The following is a 22151-nucleotide window of genomic DNA, read 5'->3' on the forward strand; positions in this document are numbered from 1 at the left end:
TATAACCTCTATTCATTTAATGTAACCTTGTATTGACATAACTCTGTGTCCAGGACATACTTTAAAACGAGCGGTAACAATGTATTTCCTGGTAAAAAAAAAAATAGAAATAAATTCACTAATGAACAAGCTGTGAACCTCATAGGGGCTAAGGATGATTGAACCAGTCTAATGAAGCCAATTACATGGACCAGGTTAAGAGGACTAAGAAATCAGGCCTGTTCAGCCCATGGCACTAACCTGGTATGGTGTTGTCCAAAATAAAAGCTACACAGCCGCCTACAAACATGGCTGTCGTCAGAAGGACGTTCAATACCTGATCAATCTCAACAATGCCTGAAAGACAAAAGGAGGAAATATACAGATAAGAGACCACAAGCAGCTCAAGCAGGCAATCGTGTCACAGAGAGGAGAATGGGACACAAATTAACCTCCCATGTACAAGTGGTAGCAGGCAGTGGGTTTGGCAAAAAGTTGTACAACTCCAAAATTATGTTTCTGTCACTGTGCATTTTACATGTGCTATCAAAGTCAAGTCCTAGCAGCTGCATTGGTTCAAGACCAGTTTAAGGCCACGATTAGTGTCCATTGCGTGCCACGAGTACAAATGTGTTCCTCAATGAGCAGAGCGGGCTATTTTTTAAAATACAAATTAATTGTTTTTTTCACACGACGGCCGCGTCATGTGAGCGGTTCAGCCAATTAGGGCGAACCAGCCTCAGATTAAGAAACACCCATTTCCATGGAAGTCTAGCAAAAGTCTATTGCATTTCATAACAATATTTTGACTATTCTTCTAATGAGCAACACAACAACTCCATGCGTGTACCAGAGCAGAAACTTCCAGCTGAATACTTACAATCTATGTGCAAGATGTTGAATACAATAACCCTGATGCTTTAAGTCCTGACAATTAGGTGTGCATGGACCTTTCTTGCTGTTCTACGATATTGTTTGGAGGCTGGGTGGACCCACCTTGTTTAAAGCACCCAACATACTTAAAAAACAAACAAAAATTAAACGTTTTCCCCCTTTACAAAAACCTTGTTACTACCCGAGTCTTTCCCACTGTGCGATATCGAAGTCTCTCTACCTCCCTGTTCCTTCCCTGGACATACTTGAAGAGGAGACCTACATCCCAAGGTATCCTTCCTAATACATCATGCTGCGCTGCTCTTACCTGTGACCAGTGGGTTCTCCTTCAGATAACTGGGAAGGACAAGCCCAAAGAAAATAGAAAAGCCCAGGACAAAGAGGTTTCTGGATGAGTTTAAATCCACAAACTGGAGGTTTGAAAGGCCCACGGCTGTGATCATACCTGAAACAGAGGAGGAAAAGCATCAAGCCTGCATCTCTTACACAGTCTCTATAACTCATTCAGCAGTTAACCCCTTTCACTGTGGGATGTAACACGCTGCTTAAGCACTTGCTGCACAGGGGTTAAATGTGCATTAACATGTTAGATACCAGACTGTTCCAGGCATCTTACTCTGGGAGATGTAGTCCTACGCATTTAGGTCACAAGCCCTAGACATGGATCTCCCTTCCCAGCAGAGGTAGTAGAACCCAATTAAATAAATGTTAAAGCAGCAATTTATGTTGCTCAATTCTTAATCTAATTCTAATTCTAATTCTTAATTTATCTGATTGGAGAAACTTGACTTTTTTTAAATGTTGCTGGCATTGTGAATAAAATACAAAATGGCTGCCAAGGTTAAACGCTGGAATTTATACTGGCCAATCAAAGCAAGGCTGACTCCAGCAGCCATATTGTTCAGATAGTGTGGATGAATCTGGGGGGATGTAGGGACCCTCCTGCAAGCTGTACACTGCTTGTGGTATACAGAAAGGGATCTTAATAAAAGGGACTCAAATGGATCTCACAGCAGAGCGGGTGGGCCTAGTGGTCCTTATACTCTGCTATATAATTTCTAGAATGTGGTTAACTCACCAAACAGGGTGCAGAACAGAGCTCCGAGAACGGGATCGGGGAGCGAAGCGAAGAGGGCGCTGAATTTCCCGATCATGCCCAGGAGCAGCATGATGGCCGCTCCGTACTGGATAACCCTGCGGCTCGCCACCTGCCGGGGGAGACGGAAAACATGATGGTGGACAGCAGTGCTATTTAAAGGTGCAATTCTTACAAAAAATTACCTCAACTTGAAAGTGAGCTCAATATTATTTTCCATTTTTATAAAGGCCCAAAGCCTGCAGTAGTGTCCACATGGCAGCTTCTGCTGTGAATTCACACATACTCCCTATCACCCAGCAGCACAGAGCTGTTTTCACTTCACAAATAAGTTCCTATAAGATTCTTTGAAGTTTAAGAATGTCACTAAATGAGAGATTAGCAGTCCTTCTACTTTAAGTTTTGGGCTCATTATTTAAGAATAAAAAGCACAATGTAGAAATCAGTGAACGTGAGGTGTGAAATTACAGCAAGGGTAAGAAACCTTTCACACACATGAACATGCAGGAGGAACTACCCTCAAACCAATCGGCATGCTCCGTTCTGCCAATAGAGGATGGAGGTTTCACTAGTAATGCCTTTGACAAGAAACACATATAAGCAAACCATGAGTGTATCTGTATGTCTGCCTCTGGTGCCCAACCCAATTCACACACCCCATTGTCACATGATCCAGAGGCTAAACAGTAGTCAAGGAACTATAGGAAGTCCGTGTTCCATATGAACAGGGTGACCTGTCAAGTGCCCTCATTTCATGTCATTACCCAGAATCCTTGCCTGCAAACATTAACTTTCGTGTTTGGCCATAATTTTTTATACCAATAGAGAACACAACACACTATGTGGCATCTCTTATTCCTTTTCATGCACGTGGCGTGAAGCTTGACTGGGGCTTCCCTTCATGAAGAAAGCATATTAGTAATGCAAGTATACATATTTATGGTTTTTTTTTTATTGTGTGTTTTTAAATCGCTATTTCCCAGAATTTTGGTATACTACATTACATTTTTTTCTGCTCCTGCTTCACTTAGCTTTTTCCAATATATATATATATATATATATATATATATATATATATATATATATATATATATATATATATATATATATATATATATATAATGACAAAGAGACAGCACACCGCAGTTTAAATCCAAAGCAAAGTGTATTGTGAACACAGGGCAGGTTCGGTCCTCACAGAGGGACCTTCCTCAGGGTTGTGCAGCAAGCGACTGATCTGGGCACCACTATATACCCCCACCAGTATGCAAAAAACACTTGATCCCAATCATAAAATCAGTGAAACCTGCGAAAATCCGAGCTGCAGCTGTTTGGTACCACCCACTTCAGTCAAGAGGCCAAATCGGATCCAGTCTCGTGTGCTAGGTGCTGAAAGCTCCAATAAGAGCTTACCACAAAGTTGACATCGGAGGACCGCGCATGCGCTAGTCTGCTGTTTACAGCCGTATCCCTGGCGACGCGCTATACCACAGTTCAGTGACCTGACGGCGTCCATAGCAACCAATAGGGTGCGTGCGCGCGTCATAACTGTATCGAGCATACGTGAGTGGATAGGTGTATCCATAACAACACTGGCTCCGTGAGTACTGCCAAAAGCGTCATAGCAACCTAGTGAATGCGTGCAGCTGCAATTGTCTCCGGCGTCTTTCAGCTTACAAACAACTCCTCACTGCAACTGCTCACAATGAACATGTGACCCAGGGGGGGACCCAGGGGTCACATGTTCATTGTGAGCAGTTGCAGTGAGGAGTTGTTTGTAAGCTGAAAGACACCCGGAGACAATTGCAGCTGCACGCAGAGAGAACCAGGAACCCCTCTATCCAGGATCTTGAGATCAGAGCTGTGTTGACGGAGGACACTCTACAAGGTGACACCACGCAGAGGGAAAGTTTTGCCAGAGTGGTTGGAGCGGAGCAGCGTCCCAGAGGAGCATGTTGGGGCATGAGATTGTTCCATTTAAACGGATGTTTGTGAGTGATCAATTGTAAATGTCCATGGTGTATAAAATCTTTGTATACGTTATCACACTAGGATCGGCGCCTCTTCTCCTTTTATTTTCTGTTCAGTCACGTGGAGGGAGTATGTTGTGCCCAAGGAGAAGGCTGCCAAGATCCAGAGATTATATAGCCAGGTTCATTTTAAGAGGTCACTGTGACTGGACTTTGTGTGGTTTGGACATTTGTTCTTTTATCATAATTTTTATGTATTTTAACTTATTTTATATTGCACCCTAGGGCGCTGTCTCTTTAAAATATATATATTAAATATATATTAAATATATATATATATATATATATATATATATATATATATATATATATATATATATTATATAATTATTCTTGTTATCATTCCTTGCAATGGCAATTCCCTCCCTAAAGATTTAAAGGCATAAATAGATTTTTTTTTTAATGGGTTAACCCATTAGTTCCTAAAGAGGGAAAGGCTGCCATATTTTTTTCCTATCCACCTAAAATCTGAAACAAGCACTTTTGGGCAATATGAATTATCCAAATCTTACTGATACCTGTTAGCTAGATCTAGAGTTGACAGTGTATCTTTATAGACGAACAAGGTAGCAATTTGTTGGCAACGTGAAAGAAACACTTAGAAAAGTTGTTACCTTGTTATGGACTAAACTTTGAAGTAGTTTGTCAAATGCGGGTGAGAGACCGATTGGCAGTATGTGGCTTAATCCAGACAGATGGTACTGATTACCCCTTGTACAGGGCTACACTGAAGAGTGTTAGTTACAATGGTGTAGAAGTAACAGACTAGACAGCCTCTGAGAGTATATTACAGGCATACCCCGGTTTAAGGACACTCACTTTAAGTACACTCGCGAGCAGGGCCGCCAACAGAAATCGTGGGGCCCGGGACAAACATTTTAAGCAGGGCCCCCCCACCCCCCCTCCGTGTCGGCGGTATTGACCCCCCCCCCCCCCAATTTCACACCTCACGAGCCCCTCTCTTTCTCCCCCCTTCCCATGTATTTCTCTCCCTTCTGTCTCACCCCATCTCCCTCTCCCGCCTAGCATGTATTTCTCTCCTCTCCTTCTCACTAAGGCTGCGGCCCCACTGGCGCCGAGCGCGCTCATGCTTGGAAATCGGTCTCTCACCCGCATTTGACAAACTACTTCAATGTTTAGGCCATAACAAGGTCACAACTTCTCAAAGTGTTTCCTTCACGTTGCCAACAAATTGCTACCTTGTTCGTCTATAAAGATACACTGCCAACACTAGATCTAGCTAACAGGTATCAGTAAGGCCGGGGCCATCGTAAAAAATACAGCGCTGAGCTGTGATGAGCCAGAAAACTTACCTCCTGCTTCCGGCATGTGTGGGGCTTTGGTAAACGCTTCCGCAGGCGTGCGGAATTGCAGCCAATAGATAATTAAATTTTTCGCGCTGAGGGAAGCGGAGGGCCGGTCACATGACCGGAAAAAACCAATGGCACTCCGTGACGTCGGCACTGTGACGTGGCGCGCTAGCCCAGCCTCACCTCCCGCCCCATAAGCACGCTAGCTGACGCTGATGCCAGGACACAAAAAAAGCTCCCGTGAGAGCATGAGCGTCAGCACGGCTCAGCGCTGTATTTTTTACCATGGCCCCGGCCTAAGATTCACTGGATACCTCTAAAGGACAAGCAGGCTCCTTTTTAAAGCAGCAGTTCAAGCAATATCCTACATGTGTGTTTTTTTTTTAATAAATCAGTTCTGTACTATGAGAAAATACTTGTAGCATTTAAAAAAAAAATGTTTTAAAGACATTTTTAATGCAGTATAAGATTCTAAAGGAGATTAGGAAGGAGGCCAGCCACAAAGAAAGTAGCATTCAAACATGTATTGAGTGAAGAGCCCTCTGGATAACAAGTTTGTATGTGTGGACGCCTTAAATACATCATCTTGGCAAGATGTATGTATGTCTTTATTTATATAGCGCCATTAATGTACATAGTGCTTCACAGCGGTAATACGCGTGACAATCATATACATAACACATAATACAAATAACAGACCACGGAAATAAGTGCTGCAGACCTAAAAACATTTAGGATAAGGAGTGCCTGCTCCGAAAAGCTTTCAATCTAATTGGTTGGTAGGAAGAACATGCAGAGACAGTAGGAGGGCGTTCTGGTAAGTGCTTCTGCAAGGGACCAAGGTTTATGTGTGAGGTGCATAGTATTAGCCACGGAGCTACTCATATCCTTTGTTAAGCAGGTGTGTTATAATGTGGGTCTTAAAGGTGGATAGAGAGGGTGTTAGTCTGATATTGAAGGGAAGGACATTCCAGAGGTGTGGGGCAGTCAGTGAGCAAGGTTTAAGGCGGGAGGGGGCTTTAGATACAAAGGGGGTAGAGAGAAGACATCCTTGAGCGGAACACAAGAGTCGGGATGGTGCATAGTGAGAAATTAGGGCTGATGTAAGGAGGAGCAGAAGAGTGTAAAGCTTTAAAAGTGAGGAGAATTGAGTGCGAGATGCGGGATTTGATAAGAAGCCAAGAGAGGGATTTCAGCAGGGGAGACTCCGAGACAGATTTAGGAAAGAGTAGAGTGATTCTGGCAGCAGCGTTTAGGATAGATTGTAGGGGAGTCAGGTAAGAGGTAGGAAGGCCGGACAGCAGGAGGTTACAGTAGTCGACACAGGAGAGAATGAGGGCCTGTGTCAGAGTTTTAGCAGTCGAGCAACAGAGGAAAGGGCGTATCTTTGTGATATAGCAGAGGAAAATGTGACAGGTTTTAGAGACCTTTTGAATATGAGAGGAGAATGTGAGAGAGGAGTCGAGTGTGACCCCTAGGAATTGTGCTTGTGCTAATGGGTGTATGACAGTACATCCAACAGTAATGTGGAAGGAGGTAGTAGGGCCAGGTTTGGGAGGAAGTATGAGGAGCTCTGTTTTAGCCATGTTAAGTTTAAGTCGGTGGAGGGCCATCCAGGATGATATAGCAGAGAGACATTCAGAAACTTTGGTTTATATAGCAGGTGTAAGGTCAGGGGTTGAAAAGTAAATTTGTGTGTCATCAGCATAGACGTGATATTTGAACCCAAGAGATGTGATTAGGTCACCTAGAGAGAGTGTGTAAAGAGAAAAGAGAAGCGGTCCCAGGACAGAGCCCTGGGGTACCCCCACAGAGAGATCAATAGAGGAAGAGGACGTGTTATCAAGAGAGACACTGAAAGTACGATGGGAGAGGTAGGATGAGATCCAGGATAGAGCTTTGTTACGAATACCAAGAGTATGGAGAATGTGAAGGAGAAGAGGTTGGATAAGGAGCTGGACCGCCGACAGCAGGGGGACAGCCAGGACAAGTGTCCAGGGCCCGGCTCTCCCTATCTGCAGACCTCTTCCTCTCTGTCCCACACAGGGCCCTCTGACATCAGCACGCGGTGGGCCTCTCTGCTGTTGGCGCCAGAAGTAAGCTTGGCCCACCTTCTGGCACGCAGCAGCATGAGTGGGAGGCCCGGCGCGCGCTGAAGACAGAGGGCCCTGCGTGGGACAGAGGAAGACGGCAACTGCTCTGTCTGGCCGCCGGGCCTCCCGCAGTCACTCCCTCCCTCCCCCCGGCAGCCACTGGGCCCGGTCTCACCATCCCCAAGGTAAGTGTATTTTTTTTATATATTGGGTGGGAGTATTTTTATATGTATTGGGGTCCTTTTTATATGCATTGTTATATATAATAAAAAATATAATATAATAAAAAAAAATATATATATATATATATGGTGGGTGAAATAGGCAACAAAAAAACTCCAACGATAGCATATAGCCAATAAAGAATATCACTTGTGAGCATATTCACATGTCTTAGACAGGTCTGCAACCCTGCCTTTCAACCATTATCACCTAGCATACAGTGCTCGCACTGCAGCAAGGGATTCTGGGAAATGACATGCAAATGAGCGCACAAGCTTAAATGGTTTCCATGTGTGTAGATATTCCAGGCAAAAGGTGACACATTGTGTGCTCATTTGCATGTAATTTCCCAGAATCCCTTGCTGCAGTGGGAGCATTGTATGCTTGGTGATAATGGTTGAAAGGCAGGGCTGCAGACCTGTCTAAGACATGTGAATGTGCTCACAAGTGATATTCTTTATTGGAGATATATAGATATATGTATGCGCATGGGGAGGTTTAAGATGCATTGGGTTTTTTGTTTTGTTTTATAAGATGTTTTAAGGTTTTTTTTTTAGATGTATTGTTTGTTTTCAAGAAGTATTGGTGTCTTTGCGGTCTTTTTTAGATGCATTGGGGTCTTTTTTATGCATTAGTTTTTTTTTAATATGTTGTAAGGAGCCGGACGCACTCCCCGCGGCGGGTCCCCTACTTGCCTGAGCGGACCTACGCGGCGGCCGTCCCCACGTTGCCCCGTCGGGCCTCCGCTCTTGGCGGCTGCGCGCCACTGCCCTCTCCATGGGCGGCGAGGCGCACTGCCACACTTCCGGGTTTTTGTCTCCTCGTCCTGCACTTCTGGCTCCGCCCCCCACTCGTCACGGAGCGCTCCGCCTCCCAGCCCAGCCACACACCCGGCTTCCTCTCTGCCTATCCCTGAGGCAACCCAGACACACCTCCGTTCCTCCCCTGCCCTCCATTGGTCAGCCATCCTTTATTACCCCAATCCTTCCTCGCTCTGCATAGCTTCTCGTAGCATTGTGCTGTTTAGAGTTCTGTGCCTGGCCCTCTGCTCTTTTCCTGTTCTAGTTGCTGATCCGGCTCGTCTGACTACCCTCTCTGGATTTGGACCCCGGCTTTCCGTGACTACGTGTACTTCTCTACCCCTGGACTTGGCTACGGACTTCGACCTTGCTGCTCTCTCCCTTCCTCGACCCCTGGCTTCTGAACTTACTATTCGGACCTCTGGCGCCCCGGACTTGGCAAGTACTTAACCATTCAACACTCGCTAATCCGGTGACGCACCCTACCACACTCCGGGAACGCCCTCACTGCAGTGGGTGCGTGGTATACTACCTTCCCACCTCAGTACTGGGGACTGGTCTGGTCTGCGGGCAGCACAGCATTACATATGTATTGGGGTTGTTTTTATTTATTTATTGGGGTCTTTATGTATTGGGTTTTTAATTTTTTTTTTTTTTTAAATATGTATTTGGGGTTATATGTATTGGGGAGGTGGGGTTTTTTGTATGTATTTGGGGGGGATATATATCTGGGGGGGTGGAGGAGGTTGTATATTTTTTGGGGGGGAGTGGGGATTTTTAAAAAAATATGTATTTGGGGATGGGAAGTTTTTTTGTGGGATAATTGATGAAGGAGGGAGAGAGGTGAGACGGGGGAGGGAAGGGGGGAGGGGGGAGAGACGGGGGGAGGGGGGAGAGAGGTGAGACGGGGGAGGGGAGGGGGGAGAGAGGTGAGACGGGGGGCGAGGGGGGAGAGAGGTGAGACGGGGGGGGGAGGGGGGAGAGAGGTGAGACGGGGAGGGGGGAGAGAGGCGAGACGGGGGAGGGGAGGGGGGAGAGAGGTGAGACGGTCAGAACTGTAGTCCTGGGCCCAGGAAATCTGTCTGCAGCCCTGATCAGGAGGCCTTCTTTGTTAAGCACCTATCTTCATCCTTTTGTTCTTGATGCAATCTATTTACTTTCCCTCTTTGCTTCCTCAATCTTTCTTTGTTCTACAGGAGTGTGACGGGCCACATAATGCACGTTGCTTAGTGACTGGAAAGCCATAACTACCCAGTTGTGTAAAGGATTTAAATATGTGGTGGCCACATCATGTGTTTACTGCTCGCTTTGTACACGAGTTCGCAATCTGGGGCCGGGTAACAGGATTATACAACAACAGTATATTCAGGATCTTCAGTTGTTATGAATGATTAGCTAGGCTCAGCCAATAAAATGGTTTTACAGCCTATACTCAGCGATCATAAAAACCAGTAGCTGCTCAAATGTATTTTCTGCAGCAGTAAAAGAATCACTGTATATTCACACATTATAAAAGAGCAATTCTTTCCTGGCCTCCAACTATCATAGGTGTGACACAAAGACACACAGACACACAGACACACAGACACACAGACACACAGACACACAGACACACGTGCTTACCTTGTGGTGACGTCCTCTATCAATGTCAAGCATTCTTTGCATGGTTTCTTTTCCGTGCCATTTTCTATTGAGGGCGTCTATAAGGGGCTTTGTTTATCATTCTATATGGAGCCGAAACGTTTAATAAACCTTATTCACCTCATAATCGAGTGCCTGTATATCTTCTGATTTGTACATTTTAGGATACGGTCTTTGCCCCCATACAGAGCACCCACTGTTGAATTTCATTATCACATATTGGTTTTGGTGCTTCTCCTTGGTCCAGAAATTTATAACAACATGAGTGGTTCCATAAACCCAGCCGATTTCTCTCTAAAATTATAATAACCTTATACTACGTGGCATTACCTTAGTGATTCCCAGCACGCCGATGTTAGGACTGGAAGATGTGGATCCGTTGCCGGTACCAAACACTCCATCCAAAACGCAGGACAGTCCTTCAATGAAGATTCCCCTGTAATGTACACAAGATGTGAGTTGGCTCTGTGTGGCGCTGGTGAACAAAATAGACCTTCACTTGGTGATGCTTTAATTCTAATAACCAACACGGAAACGGTCCTTCGATTATCGTACATGCTGTGTTGTACACAAGCAAATAGAAGGTAGGTCAAACTAAATGTTGAAACATTTAGAACATCTTAAAACAACCCTACTTGGCGCCGGTTTCTTCTGAAACAGCCCAAAACTAATATGACCCTATACATGAGCCCTCCCCCCACCCCAGCATAAGATTAGCGTTGGGGCATGGTGATAAATAGCAGTGGCAACTATTGGGAACTCCATCAAGGTGAAACTTCCATAAACATCACTGGAGGATACCACAGTGGTACGGCCCATTCAAGTGACTGAACCATAAGGACTCCACACGAGCACAAGGAGCAGAGCCACAGAGGGTTTGATTACTGTCTTCATTTGCTATTCCCATTTACCTTTCATTGACTGTTGTGGACTCCTGGTGCTTCTTTGCAAGCTGCTTTCTTGCAAGCCCAGTTTCTTGTGGTACTTGAACTACTGGCATTGACTTTAGTGGATTCTTGCTGCCCTGCTATTAGCTGTTTAGCTGTATTTAGCCTACACTGTATGTTTGCTATCTATTTTCAGGGGTGTCTGATTTGACCAGTTATAGGGGAAGGGAGGTTTAGGGAAGTACCTCTGGGACCCCCCCCCCCCCCCCACCTTGTGACATGCCCATTTGTGATACTGGTTTCTGCAAACACATTTGATTTATTTCTGGTTTGTTTTATTATTAAATGTTTATTCTGCATTACAACTGTTTTCATCATTTAGCTATTAGACAGTGAGTGCTGGTACTTACGTAGATTTGTTAGTACTATACAGGGGAATAAGGGTCCCCTTTTGTTCCGTGCACCCTGCAATTGCATAAATTTAACACTTTCAGAGTGCTGTCTATCGTCCCCTTTTACCCTTTGAACTATAAGGAGTCTTCCACTACCAGGAAGGGGTCTTAAGGCATAGTCCTAAAGTGCCACAGCCCCTCCGGCATGCCGAAATCACACGACTGCTCCCCGGAATGATATCAACACATTGACGAGGTAAACGAGAGGTCCGCGTCTGCTACTCTTCAGGCCAGATCACGTTCAGCGCTCCACGGAAGAGCAGAAAGCAATCTCACGTAGAAAACAACCAGAAAGCCCATGATGTAGCCACCACGTCATGGGGCCCCAGACCTCATAACATGGTACATACGTCAAGGGATTAAACTACAAGTGCAGAGTGTGTGTGGAATGTTTTCTACCCGTATTATATAATTCGTGGAGTTTTTTTAAGACATAAGAGCACACAGAATAGAGACCCTGTGTGGTCTTACAGAATTTCTCTTCTAGAGCATCACTACTTACGATATTTTCACCTTCCCCTAAGGACAGCACTGTTCTATTAACGACGTCCCATAGCCAGAAAGGATGCCCAGAGATACACAGCCATGCTGTTTGTGGGCTGTTACTCACCTATTAATAGCATGGATGGGAGGAGGAGGAGCACATGCCAGCCGGGCGCAGGCGTAATAATCGCCAATGGATTCGATGATGCTGGCGACAACAGCGCTGAGCATCCCAATAACTCCGGCCGCAGACACCGTGGGGAGACCCCACTGAACTGTGAAGGGGAAAAAAATCACATTCATTCATTGTTGGAAGGGTTTAAAAAGAAAATGTGTATATAATGGTAGTGTCGGCTACAGGAGAGCAGTAACTGGTTTAAAGGAGCAGTCCCACAACGTAGCGCAAAAGAAAAAAAGAAACCATTTTCTTCAAGGGTGACTTTTTTTTTTCAAAAATGATAATTGATCAGTGCAATTCCTCCTTAAAAGTAACATTTACTTATTTGGATCTTGCAAATAATAAATGTTGTGCCTTTCTCCATGAAATGTATATCACATACTTCTGTTCATCCATTTGACCAATGATGGCTTCACAATTAATTCGATTTGCCTGTGACAGAGGACATAAGGAATAGTCTTATCACAACAAATATATGGGGTAAAAAGTGTATGTGTGTGTATATATGTGTGTGTGTGTATATATGTGTATATGTGTGTGTGTGTGTGTGTGTGTGTGTGTGTGTGTGTGTGTGTGTGTGTGTGTGTGTGTGTGTGTGTATGTGTGTATATACGTGTGTGTCTGTGTGTGTGTGTGTGTACTGTAGATGTGTATATGTGTATATGTGTGTGCATGCATGTCTATGTATGCGTGGGTGTATGCGTGTGTATGCCTATTAAACACATTCCTGTCCTCAGTTCACTTTACAACTTTATTCTAAAAACAAATATTTATTTTGCTCTCTTTGTAAGTTCAGAATGTTTTTTTTCTTTTGAGACTTTGAAATGGGGAGAGTCGAATGTAACACGTCTTTTTTCTAGCCTTTGTCCACCTAATCTATCCCTAACTAGGGAACACTCTTTCGCTTAATATTTATCCCTCTTTTACAGGGACATATCCCTTTTTAAATAAAGCAGCTTCAGAGCTCTGAGAATCCAGAGAGATAGTTAATTTCAGCCACTGAATTCACTAGTCTCCACCTGGACTAATGAGAGATCTGTAAAAAGCCTCATGTGAGATACAGGAGAGATTCCTTAGCTCACATTTGGGCTGACAGAAGGAGAGCAGAGAAGCCTGCACAAAGGCTGTGCTGAGATCAAGACACCCAGACACCTATATTTCCTGGGCACAGACGACCCAGGAACCTGACAGAGACTGACATGGAGGGCCACCTGCTTAAGGTACTTCCTGAGACTTTGGGGTGATAGGCTGGTAATGGGAATATCCCTCCAGTCCTGCAGATATGATCTGGGGAAATAAGTTAGCCCTTACAAAGGGATAGGGGTTTGTTATTTTGTTGTTTTTGTATGTTTTCCCTGGATAAAGGAACAGGCTCAATAAAGCCAAAATATAATTTCACCCTAAAACAGTCCCCATTTGCATGCCTCTGCACACATCTCTTACACCCTCCTTAAAGTAACTTTTACTTATTTGGATCTTGCAAATAATACGTTTTGCCTTTCTCCCCGATTTGTTGAAATTCAAGTATATCAAATACCTCTGTTCATATTTACTTTGCAAAAAAAAAAACCCTATTTGCCTGTGACAGAGGACATAATACTATTCCTTATCACAACAAATCTATTGGGTAAAAATGATAAAAAGCCTATAGAGTATTTACGTTAAAGTTAAAAAAAAGATTTAAAAAAACTTATACGTGTCCGATATTTGTGTGTGCGCGTATATGTGTGTGTGTGTGTGTGCGCACGCGTATGTGTGTGTGCACGTATATGTGTGTGTGCGCGTATATATGTGTGTGTGCGTGCGTATATGTGTGTGTGTGTGTGTGTGTGTGTGTGTGTGTTAGATAGGATAGATATATATCTGTGAGTATAGGCGTGTGTGCGCCTTCATTTCCCGCTTCCCAAGTCCAGCCTAAAAATCACGTCTCAAACGAAGCCGCTCATAAAATTATCTACGTCTATACCAGGACTATATAAGATATTGAGATGCACTTGACCTCTCTGACTGCACATTTACTCTTACTACAAGTCTCCCAACATACCACTTAGATTGGAAAAGCTTTTCAGAGCAAGATCTTCGTCTGCCGTATATTATCACCGATATGCTGCTCTAATCACCATGGTTTGTACTTTACTTGCCTCGTATTGTCATTTTGTAAAGCGATGCGTAGATGGCTGGCTATATACATACAATTATGCATACCAAAAGGTCATTAAAATAGCAGTCAGCGCTGCTCAGGATAACTTTTTATTGGTAACACTGTAGCCATAGTTTTTGGGTCAGACAATGGCACACAAAAACTCAAGTATCTCTGGAATCGGTGGGTCCCTGGAGGTCAAGGAGTCAGGCAAGAAAACACATTTTAAACGTAGGATTGCTCTTTTAAGGATAAGAAAGAACAGGGAAGGGCATTACCTCTGCAAGGTCCAACTCAATCTACTAATATTTTTAAATCATTTAAAGTCGGTGAGTAAACATGGCGAGTGGCGACTTGGGAAGGGTTGGATTTCCCCTGGTTGCTCTCTTTTGCCTGAAATCACTGACAAGACTTAGCCATTAAAGGGGAGGGGGGGGGCTGCCTGTGCTATCTGATAAGGGCAGGATGGGCTACAGGTAAAGAAAACACTTAATGGAGTCATTCCTCCATTCAGATGCCCCGACAAAAAATACAAATTGTCATTAATGTCCAGAGAAACAAAATGAGCGAAATCTTTGCTTTTCGTTTGATTTATTTCTTCAAGTCAATGCGATCATTACATTGGTTCACAAAAAGGGGTTTCTTCCCAACAAGATATTCCGTAACAAGCCTGTAATCTAATTACAAACTTACAGCAACTAGATGCTGTATAGCGGCCTCCTAAAGTGCCCAACAATATTAGAGACAGAAAAAAAAAAAAAAAGACTATGGCATACCCTCCTGATGGAGAAACGGACAGCCCTTCTTAACGATAAAGTGGCTACGTTTGAGGGAGTCTGAGGACCTTGGATGGCGAGGAGCGATCCCCTTGGCTCTAATATACAATTACTTACACTATAAGTATCTGCAGATCCCTCGCCGGACAGGACCCCCAAATAAAGCCAGAGCTTAAATAAAATAATAAAAATAAATCTCACCAGACCATGTGCCCAATAAAGACATATCATTCGGTTGCTGACTTGTGTTCAAGAGGAGTGTAGCCGTGACAATGCAAAGTACCAACCTTCAGATTAAGTCTGCTGATATGTAATTGCATCTGAAATGTACCTAACCTCCTTTGGTTTTAATTGTTTGTCTTTCTGTAACTTCAATGTAATATGAATTACAGGTAGTCCTCGTTTTATGACGTTTCGCTTTCCGTCTGCGCACAATGCAGTAAAAAAACTCATTATCCGCTGCAGTTTTCGCGCATCCGACAGACACCGCCACCGGTTAAACATGGGTCCCGCTTTCCAAATGTCCCCCGTCTGATGCAGGTTTGCGGGACGCATTGTGTCGTAAAGCGAGGACCACCTGTATTGTCTCCAAATGTCTCCATACTCCCCTTTTTTTTTTGTATCCCCCCGCCAAAAAAAAATCTTAATTAAATTAAAAGTTATAAAAAAAAATGGGGTTTCTTGGTTCGGCTACATGGGATTGCACCTTTAAAGAACAGAACTTCTCTGCGTGTACAGAAGAGCATTGAACAGACAGAGGAAAGGTTGCTGCTTTTACCTTGGCTTTTATAAGAATCCTTTTCCTAGAAGGAATCCTGTTTTGTAAGCGTGGGCTTCTCCCGATACAGGCGGTCCAAAAACAAAACAAACAGACCCTGACACGCAACTCCCTGTGTACACTGCTCTAACGGAGGAAAGGGCTGTGCGAAAAGCCAGGCCGCGGGAGATATTAACACTGAAAAAGGGAAAGGTACAACGTGATTTCCAAACGCCTGGCTCACTATTCCTCCTCTCCAGAAACACATGGGTTGGAGCAGTGTACACAGTGACCTCTTAGCGACTCAGTCGAGTGTTGGGGCAGAGCAGAATCCAGCAGGGCCTCAATACACACACAGATTTATTAATCCCGCTCCTGCCAGAGGGGCCTGCAGACCAGCTCACACCAAGAAAAATATATACAGTAATGATACACAGTCTTACTTCAAGAAACCTTAGGGATCGGAGACACGGGTTTCTGGATTTAATTGTAGAAGGTTTAACTGCCTAAGCAACTAGTATGAAATGAGTAAGTCCACGAAGGCTCTCGGCAAGCCGCCAGTTAAAGAACCGAGAATAGTGGTTTGCACAAGGAATTTCGCTGAATTTGTTTGTTTATAAACTCAATTTTACAGGTTTTTCAGCTTTCCTACAATTTTTGACCTGGGAAAGTATGCTGATCAAGAGAAAATAATAAACACGAGCTCATTTACATAATAACGTCACCCAGAAGATCCTAATACATGAAGTTATTCTGCCAGCAAAGTAGAAGCACAGCGCTATATTATATACACTGTCATCATGGTAAGAACACTGTGCTCTGACGGTTCAAATAGCAGTGCCAGAGGCACAGAGAAATACTTACATGGGTAGGGGATTTTAAACCAGGGAGCCACAATAAGTACCCCTTGTCTGGCATCAGTGCGTGCGTAATAACCATACTTGGTGCTGTCCGGGGGGAAAACGTCTGTCACCGTGAATATGAAGCAGAGGAACCAGGAAACCAAAATGGCCATGATAATCTGCAACCCAAGGAGAGGGACACTGTTGAGGATACCATACATATTTATTAATTGTATGTATATCTATTTATAAACTAAAGAGAAAGAGTATCCTCACTAATGAGACCACTCCGTTCCCAAAGATAACTATCGTAAATGGTTGTGGTTAAAAAAACATCAAAACTTTATTGGAGAAAAAAAACCTCAAGATAAAATATAGGGGTATATAAAAGGCGGAGAAATAAGCAGTAAATCGGTCTGAAGGGTTAATACCAAAATAGTATTCAAGCGAAATAGTTAAAAATATATTGCTATCCAGATTGACACTATAAATCCTCATCTGGCAGCAGCATATGGGTTAAAGTGGTTACTAAAGTATCAATATCATGTGGCAACCGTTAACAGACGGTCTCTAACAGATACTATGTTGCAAAAGCAAGTGGTGCATTAACTTCAAGTCTAGTGTGCACCACTACCAGCCCTTAGGGACCCTGACAGGAATACAGGAGCGATCTAGGAGATCCTGGTATCTATAGAATTGCCACTGCGGTTGGCAAGCATAGGATACTTAACCCCTTCAGTCCTATCATTGGTGCTCAGGACACCTAGGTATGGTTACTTATATTACAGTATTGTGTGCCCTCATAAATCCAGAGGCCAGTAATCCTTGTGCAGTAAGACAGTACTTATTGCAACCAAGATAAAAGAATCACGTCATGTGATTTAAGTTATTTAATATGTATTTTTATTATATTACTGGGTATTCTCACTATAGCGATTTTTTTATTTCTTTGTTTATATTATCACATTTATATATACACATGCATTTATTGTAGTGTTGTGCTTATTTCAGCTGATTTCATTGGTGATCAGGGGTACTTAATGCGCATGTGCTGCCTCAAGGCGTGACCTCCTGACGAAGCATTGATTGCGAAACCAGTAGGGGTCACGAGAGGCAGTACTGCGCAGTCTCCCTTTGGCTGGAACGGGATTTCAGGAAGTGGTTGCAGAGAGGTAATTTCTGCCGTGTGTTCGCGTGTCCGGACAGTTTTGCATCCACACTGAGCCCCTGCTGCCACTTCTTGTGACCAGTTTCGTTCTCCTCAATTGGGCTTTTTTTTAGAGGTTATTGAGCACCCTGCGTGGATGCTATTTTATCTATATAGATACTAGTTATATGTATTTCACTGGAGTTATGCTTTGGTTTGGTATTCACAGGGTGTGATTTACCAAACACAGTATATGTTTCATATGTTTTTTTTGTTTTGTACATTTCATCAAGTGATTCTTTGTATTTTGTCTTTTTTGTCTTTTGGAAAACTCCCTTGGGAGTCCTTACAAAAAAATATAGTAGTACAATATATCCAGAGAGCAAGCCAGAATGACAGATTTGATCTGTTGTTGGAACTCTTACCTGCTTTGTGTATAGCAGAATGACGACAGCAGCTTTACACCTACTTGTAGTTTTGCTGTCCTGCTCTAACAATTACTATTATCATTCAAAATGGAGAATATATATATATATATATATAAAAAAAAAAGAGAGAGAGAGACAGAGAGAGAGACAGAGAGAGAGACAGAGAGAGAGACAGAGAGAGAGACAGAGAGAGAGACAGAGACAGAGACAGAGACAGAGAGAGAGACAGAGAGAGAGACAGAGAGAGAGACACAGAGAGAGAGAGAGAGAGAGAGAGAGAGAGAGAGAGAGAGAGAGAGAGAGAGAGAGAGAGAGAGAGAGAGAGAGAGAGAGAGAGAGAGAGAGAGAGAGAGAGAGAGAGAGAGAGAGAGAGAGAGAGAGAGAGAGAGAGAGATACACACACACTCTGGATATATTGTACTACTATATTTTTTTGGTAAGGATATCCATCTGCTAAGAAATGTTTGTTTGAATACTTCTTATTGTGTAGCAAACATGAGGATAACACTGTTAAACGCTATATTACTGCTCTGTTTCCACAATGATCAGCACTATTTGTATCTATGCATACTAGTCATCTGGTGCTCCTGGACATCTGTTAAAAGCCCTTGCTTTTATAATGATTTGTAATGGTATTTGAGCTATTTATCATGTTTTTTTCATTATGAAATAACATTGTATATACTGTGATGGGCACTAATAGAAATTACAATATTGATATTTATGGGCTTAAGACCGTTCTTAAAAAAGTTCTCCGCCACATTGTGCCTGATTTACATTGTTCTTTATTTTGGATCTGTATATTTTGTCCTTATTTCATTCAGGTGGTGTAGGAGCAGTGTGGGAGTTGGTTTCATTATATTTTTTAAAGTGTGTATGTGTCCTTTGTAGATGTGTACTAATTAAACATTATTTTTGATATTTTCTATTACATGTTTGCTTTATCATTATCAATATCCGAGTGTTTTTTTGGTGTTCTTTTTTCTTGTGATTAATATTATTTTCCCATAGCACCGCCAAACATTTCATAGTGATGTCTGCTGTGTCTGCTGATATATATTATCCAGCTATCATTGCTGCCTGATAGATTAAATAGAAAAATGATTTAAAATCAATGCCTTTTAAAAAGTATCACGCTTGTAAGCGCAAGACTTTTAAAAGTCATTGATTTTAAATTATTTTTCTTGTTTAAATGTAAACTCAATATGTTCACACACAAAACTACACTACATCTTTGCTCTGCATAGTTGGTTACGCCACTAACCGGGAACATTTTGAAGAGTTGAAACTTGTAGGCCGTCCATCCCTTCTTGGACTTGTAGACTGGAAGAGGCAGCTTGACGTTCCTGGCGTACTGGGAGAACAGCAAGACCAGGAAAATGGTGCTGACCGGGGAGAAAAGGAGGACAGCTCAGAAATTGTATGGACAGGTTTTTGTGGAACATTACCCTCAGCGGCATCAACAGTAGGAGCTAACCAACAAGGACATGAAAAGAGCCGCAATAATTTTTTTTTTTTTTTCAATTCTAATGCCAAGAAGGGATTAAAACATTAACAGGGGGAGTCAAAACAAACCTTCTGCACGCACAAATTTGTACATCTACGCTTCGCATACACACATTAAACACAGTGATACACACAGTACAGACAGAGGCACGCACATTAACACAGCAAGATACACACACACAAAATACATAAACACACAGACCTACACATGCTTATACTATTGCATGCTGCTGAAGGACTGTGCTTTTCGGCTTAGATGGGCGCTGTGGCGTTATACTGTAAACCTCTTTGCTGCCAGAGGGAAGCAAATGAGTTAAATGGATCCACGTACGGTACCCGACTGAGAAGGCCATTAGTTGTCAGTGTCTCTGAATAACCATGTTGCTAGGTAGCTGCTCTTTATTTTCAGCCTCACCTGACCTATTTTCCCCTTCAGAAGCCATACTTAATCAACTAAGGATTGTGTTTAATACCTGTGCTGAAAACTGTGAGCTATGCTAATCTGGCCCCCTGGCTGGCACTAAATTGTTCTCTATTTGCCATGTATGCAGCATAAGCCAAAATAATGAGCAATGGCCAAACCCAAGGTTGTGGCAGTGAAGCTCTATGTACAAACAAAGCCTAATCGATGAGGTTGGGGGGAAAAAAAAAAAACACATGTCCATCGAGTTCAACTTATACTAAATTTAGATGAGATACTATACCCCTATATACCTTACTTTATAAAAAGATGTCCAACCTTTTTTTGAACATATCTATTGTATCTGCCATCACAGCCTCCATGGGTAACGAATTCCACATTTTAACTGCCCTTACTGTAAAGAACCCTTTTCTTTGTTGCTGGTGAAATCTCCTTTCCTCCAACCTTAAGGGATGACCACGAGTCCTTTGTAATGCCCTTGAGATGAATAGTTCTTTTGAAAGCTCCTTTTACTGTCCCCGAATATATTTGTATATAGTTATATCTCCTCTTAGACGCCGCTTTTCTAATGCAAAATAACCTAATTTAGCTAACCTCTCCTCATAAATCAGATTGTGCATCTGCAAACCTGCATACGTTAGAACATGGCTCCTCAATTGGCGACAGTAAGAGTCTTGATCTGGCCCTCGAAATCTCTTCTGCTAATTTCATACTAGTTGCTTAGGCATTCAAGTGCAGTTTTTCACACTAAAACGGATTTGTATGTTAAGGTAATATAACGAAAATATATATGGTGCAAACGTTATAAATGCTTGCAAAACGTTGAAATAGAATCATTTTAAATATTCAAAAGCATCTAAAATGACACTGCAATAAGCTTGTGGCCCTGCTACTCCTAAATATTGTCTGAACTGGCCCTGTTGAGAATCTAATTGAAGAGCCCTGTGTATAGTGTACATTTTAACAGAATATACAAATATGGTATCCTATTTTAAGACACGAGCCACACAACATACAGACAGCCGTGCTTGCTTTTCAATATACATTTCACTTTTGAAACCTCACCCAACCCATAATTTTTGCTTAGTTAAACACACTCCTCAGGTTACATGATAACACAGCACTCCCCAATAACATGCATGTGGACCGAAGTTAATATTATGATGATTGTGAAAGGAGGACACGAAAGTTACTAAAAGAAAAATGTGAAAAATTCCTAAAAAGTTGTTGATATTTTTCCATCTTTCTTTTCCGACAGTGATTTTACTCTGTCCCTTATATTTTTTTAGGACTCTATCTTGTGAATGAAAAATGACGAAGATATTGAAAATGGGTTTAAGGGAAAGTAATTAGCAGTTTCAAATACAACTACTGGTGGAGTGTAATAATGCAGATTCCTGCCTTAATTAACAATACTAATAGAGGCAGTAGCATTACCGACCTAACTAGACAATTAGGGACAGTGTATTGATCACAAATGGCCCTTCAATTCTAGGAATTTCCAATTGGCTGAAGCAGAACCTCCGTAGTTATGTAACTACCTTTACAGCAGGTGATCTAGGTTCAAATCCCAGTGTGAACTTTGTTACTTTCGCAATATTTCCTTGTGCCTCGGGCACTGCTATTGTAACTGGAACACATGACGCCAGCAAAAGAATTACAAGTACAGCGCTGCATACAAGGTCAGCAGAATATATGAAAGCGTTCACTTAAAAGGACATCGGAGTTGAAGTTCAGGATAATACGAAGTCCCAAGTCAGAGGGACTGCATGGGAACATTTTACATTTGTGACAGTAAACGGTAATGGGTATCCTGTGGCGCGTCTGTGAAAAACGTCGGTGCTTACAGCATTGCAATGCCCCAGTGTTTGCCAGCTCTCTCTCCAGCCGCCTGGAATCCGGACAGGCCTATCAGGGACACGGTGGGTGTAATGGTCAGGGGTCCGATGTAGCTCAGCAACGCTCCAGGCAGCCCGAGGAATCCGATAATCACTTCAATCAGCGAGGACATGATGATGGCACCTTGTATCTAGGCAAGAAAAAGCACGAGAACGTCACCATTAAAAGGC

At 42.9% G+C, this 22151-nt stretch overlaps 1 protein-coding gene across 3 annotated transcripts in view; it reads right to left on the reverse strand.

Moving 5' to 3' along the window:
* The window catches only part of SLC23A2 (solute carrier family 23 member 2), a 111223-nt gene that overhangs the window by 5941 nt on the left and 83131 nt on the right, over positions 1-22151 (reverse strand). For all 3 annotated transcript variants that reach the window (XM_075601289.1, XM_075601291.1, XM_075601290.1), the window contains 8 exons: positions 21930-22111; positions 19420-19540; positions 16603-16759; positions 12015-12162; positions 10396-10501; positions 1952-2081; positions 1181-1318; positions 241-336 (listed from right to left, as the gene is read on the reverse strand). In XM_075601289.1, the coding sequence (XP_075457404.1) occupies positions 241-336; positions 1181-1318; positions 1952-2081; positions 10396-10501; positions 12015-12162; positions 16603-16759; positions 19420-19540; positions 21930-22111 (1078 nt within the window). The remainder of the gene's footprint in view (positions 1-240; positions 337-1180; positions 1319-1951; positions 2082-10395; positions 10502-12014; positions 12163-16602; positions 16760-19419; positions 19541-21929; positions 22112-22151) is intronic.

This window comes from Ascaphus truei, chromosome 5, assembly GCF_040206685.1.
Source record: "Ascaphus truei isolate aAscTru1 chromosome 5, aAscTru1.hap1, whole genome shotgun sequence".
NCBI lineage: Eukaryota > Metazoa > Chordata > Amphibia > Anura > Ascaphidae > Ascaphus > Ascaphus truei.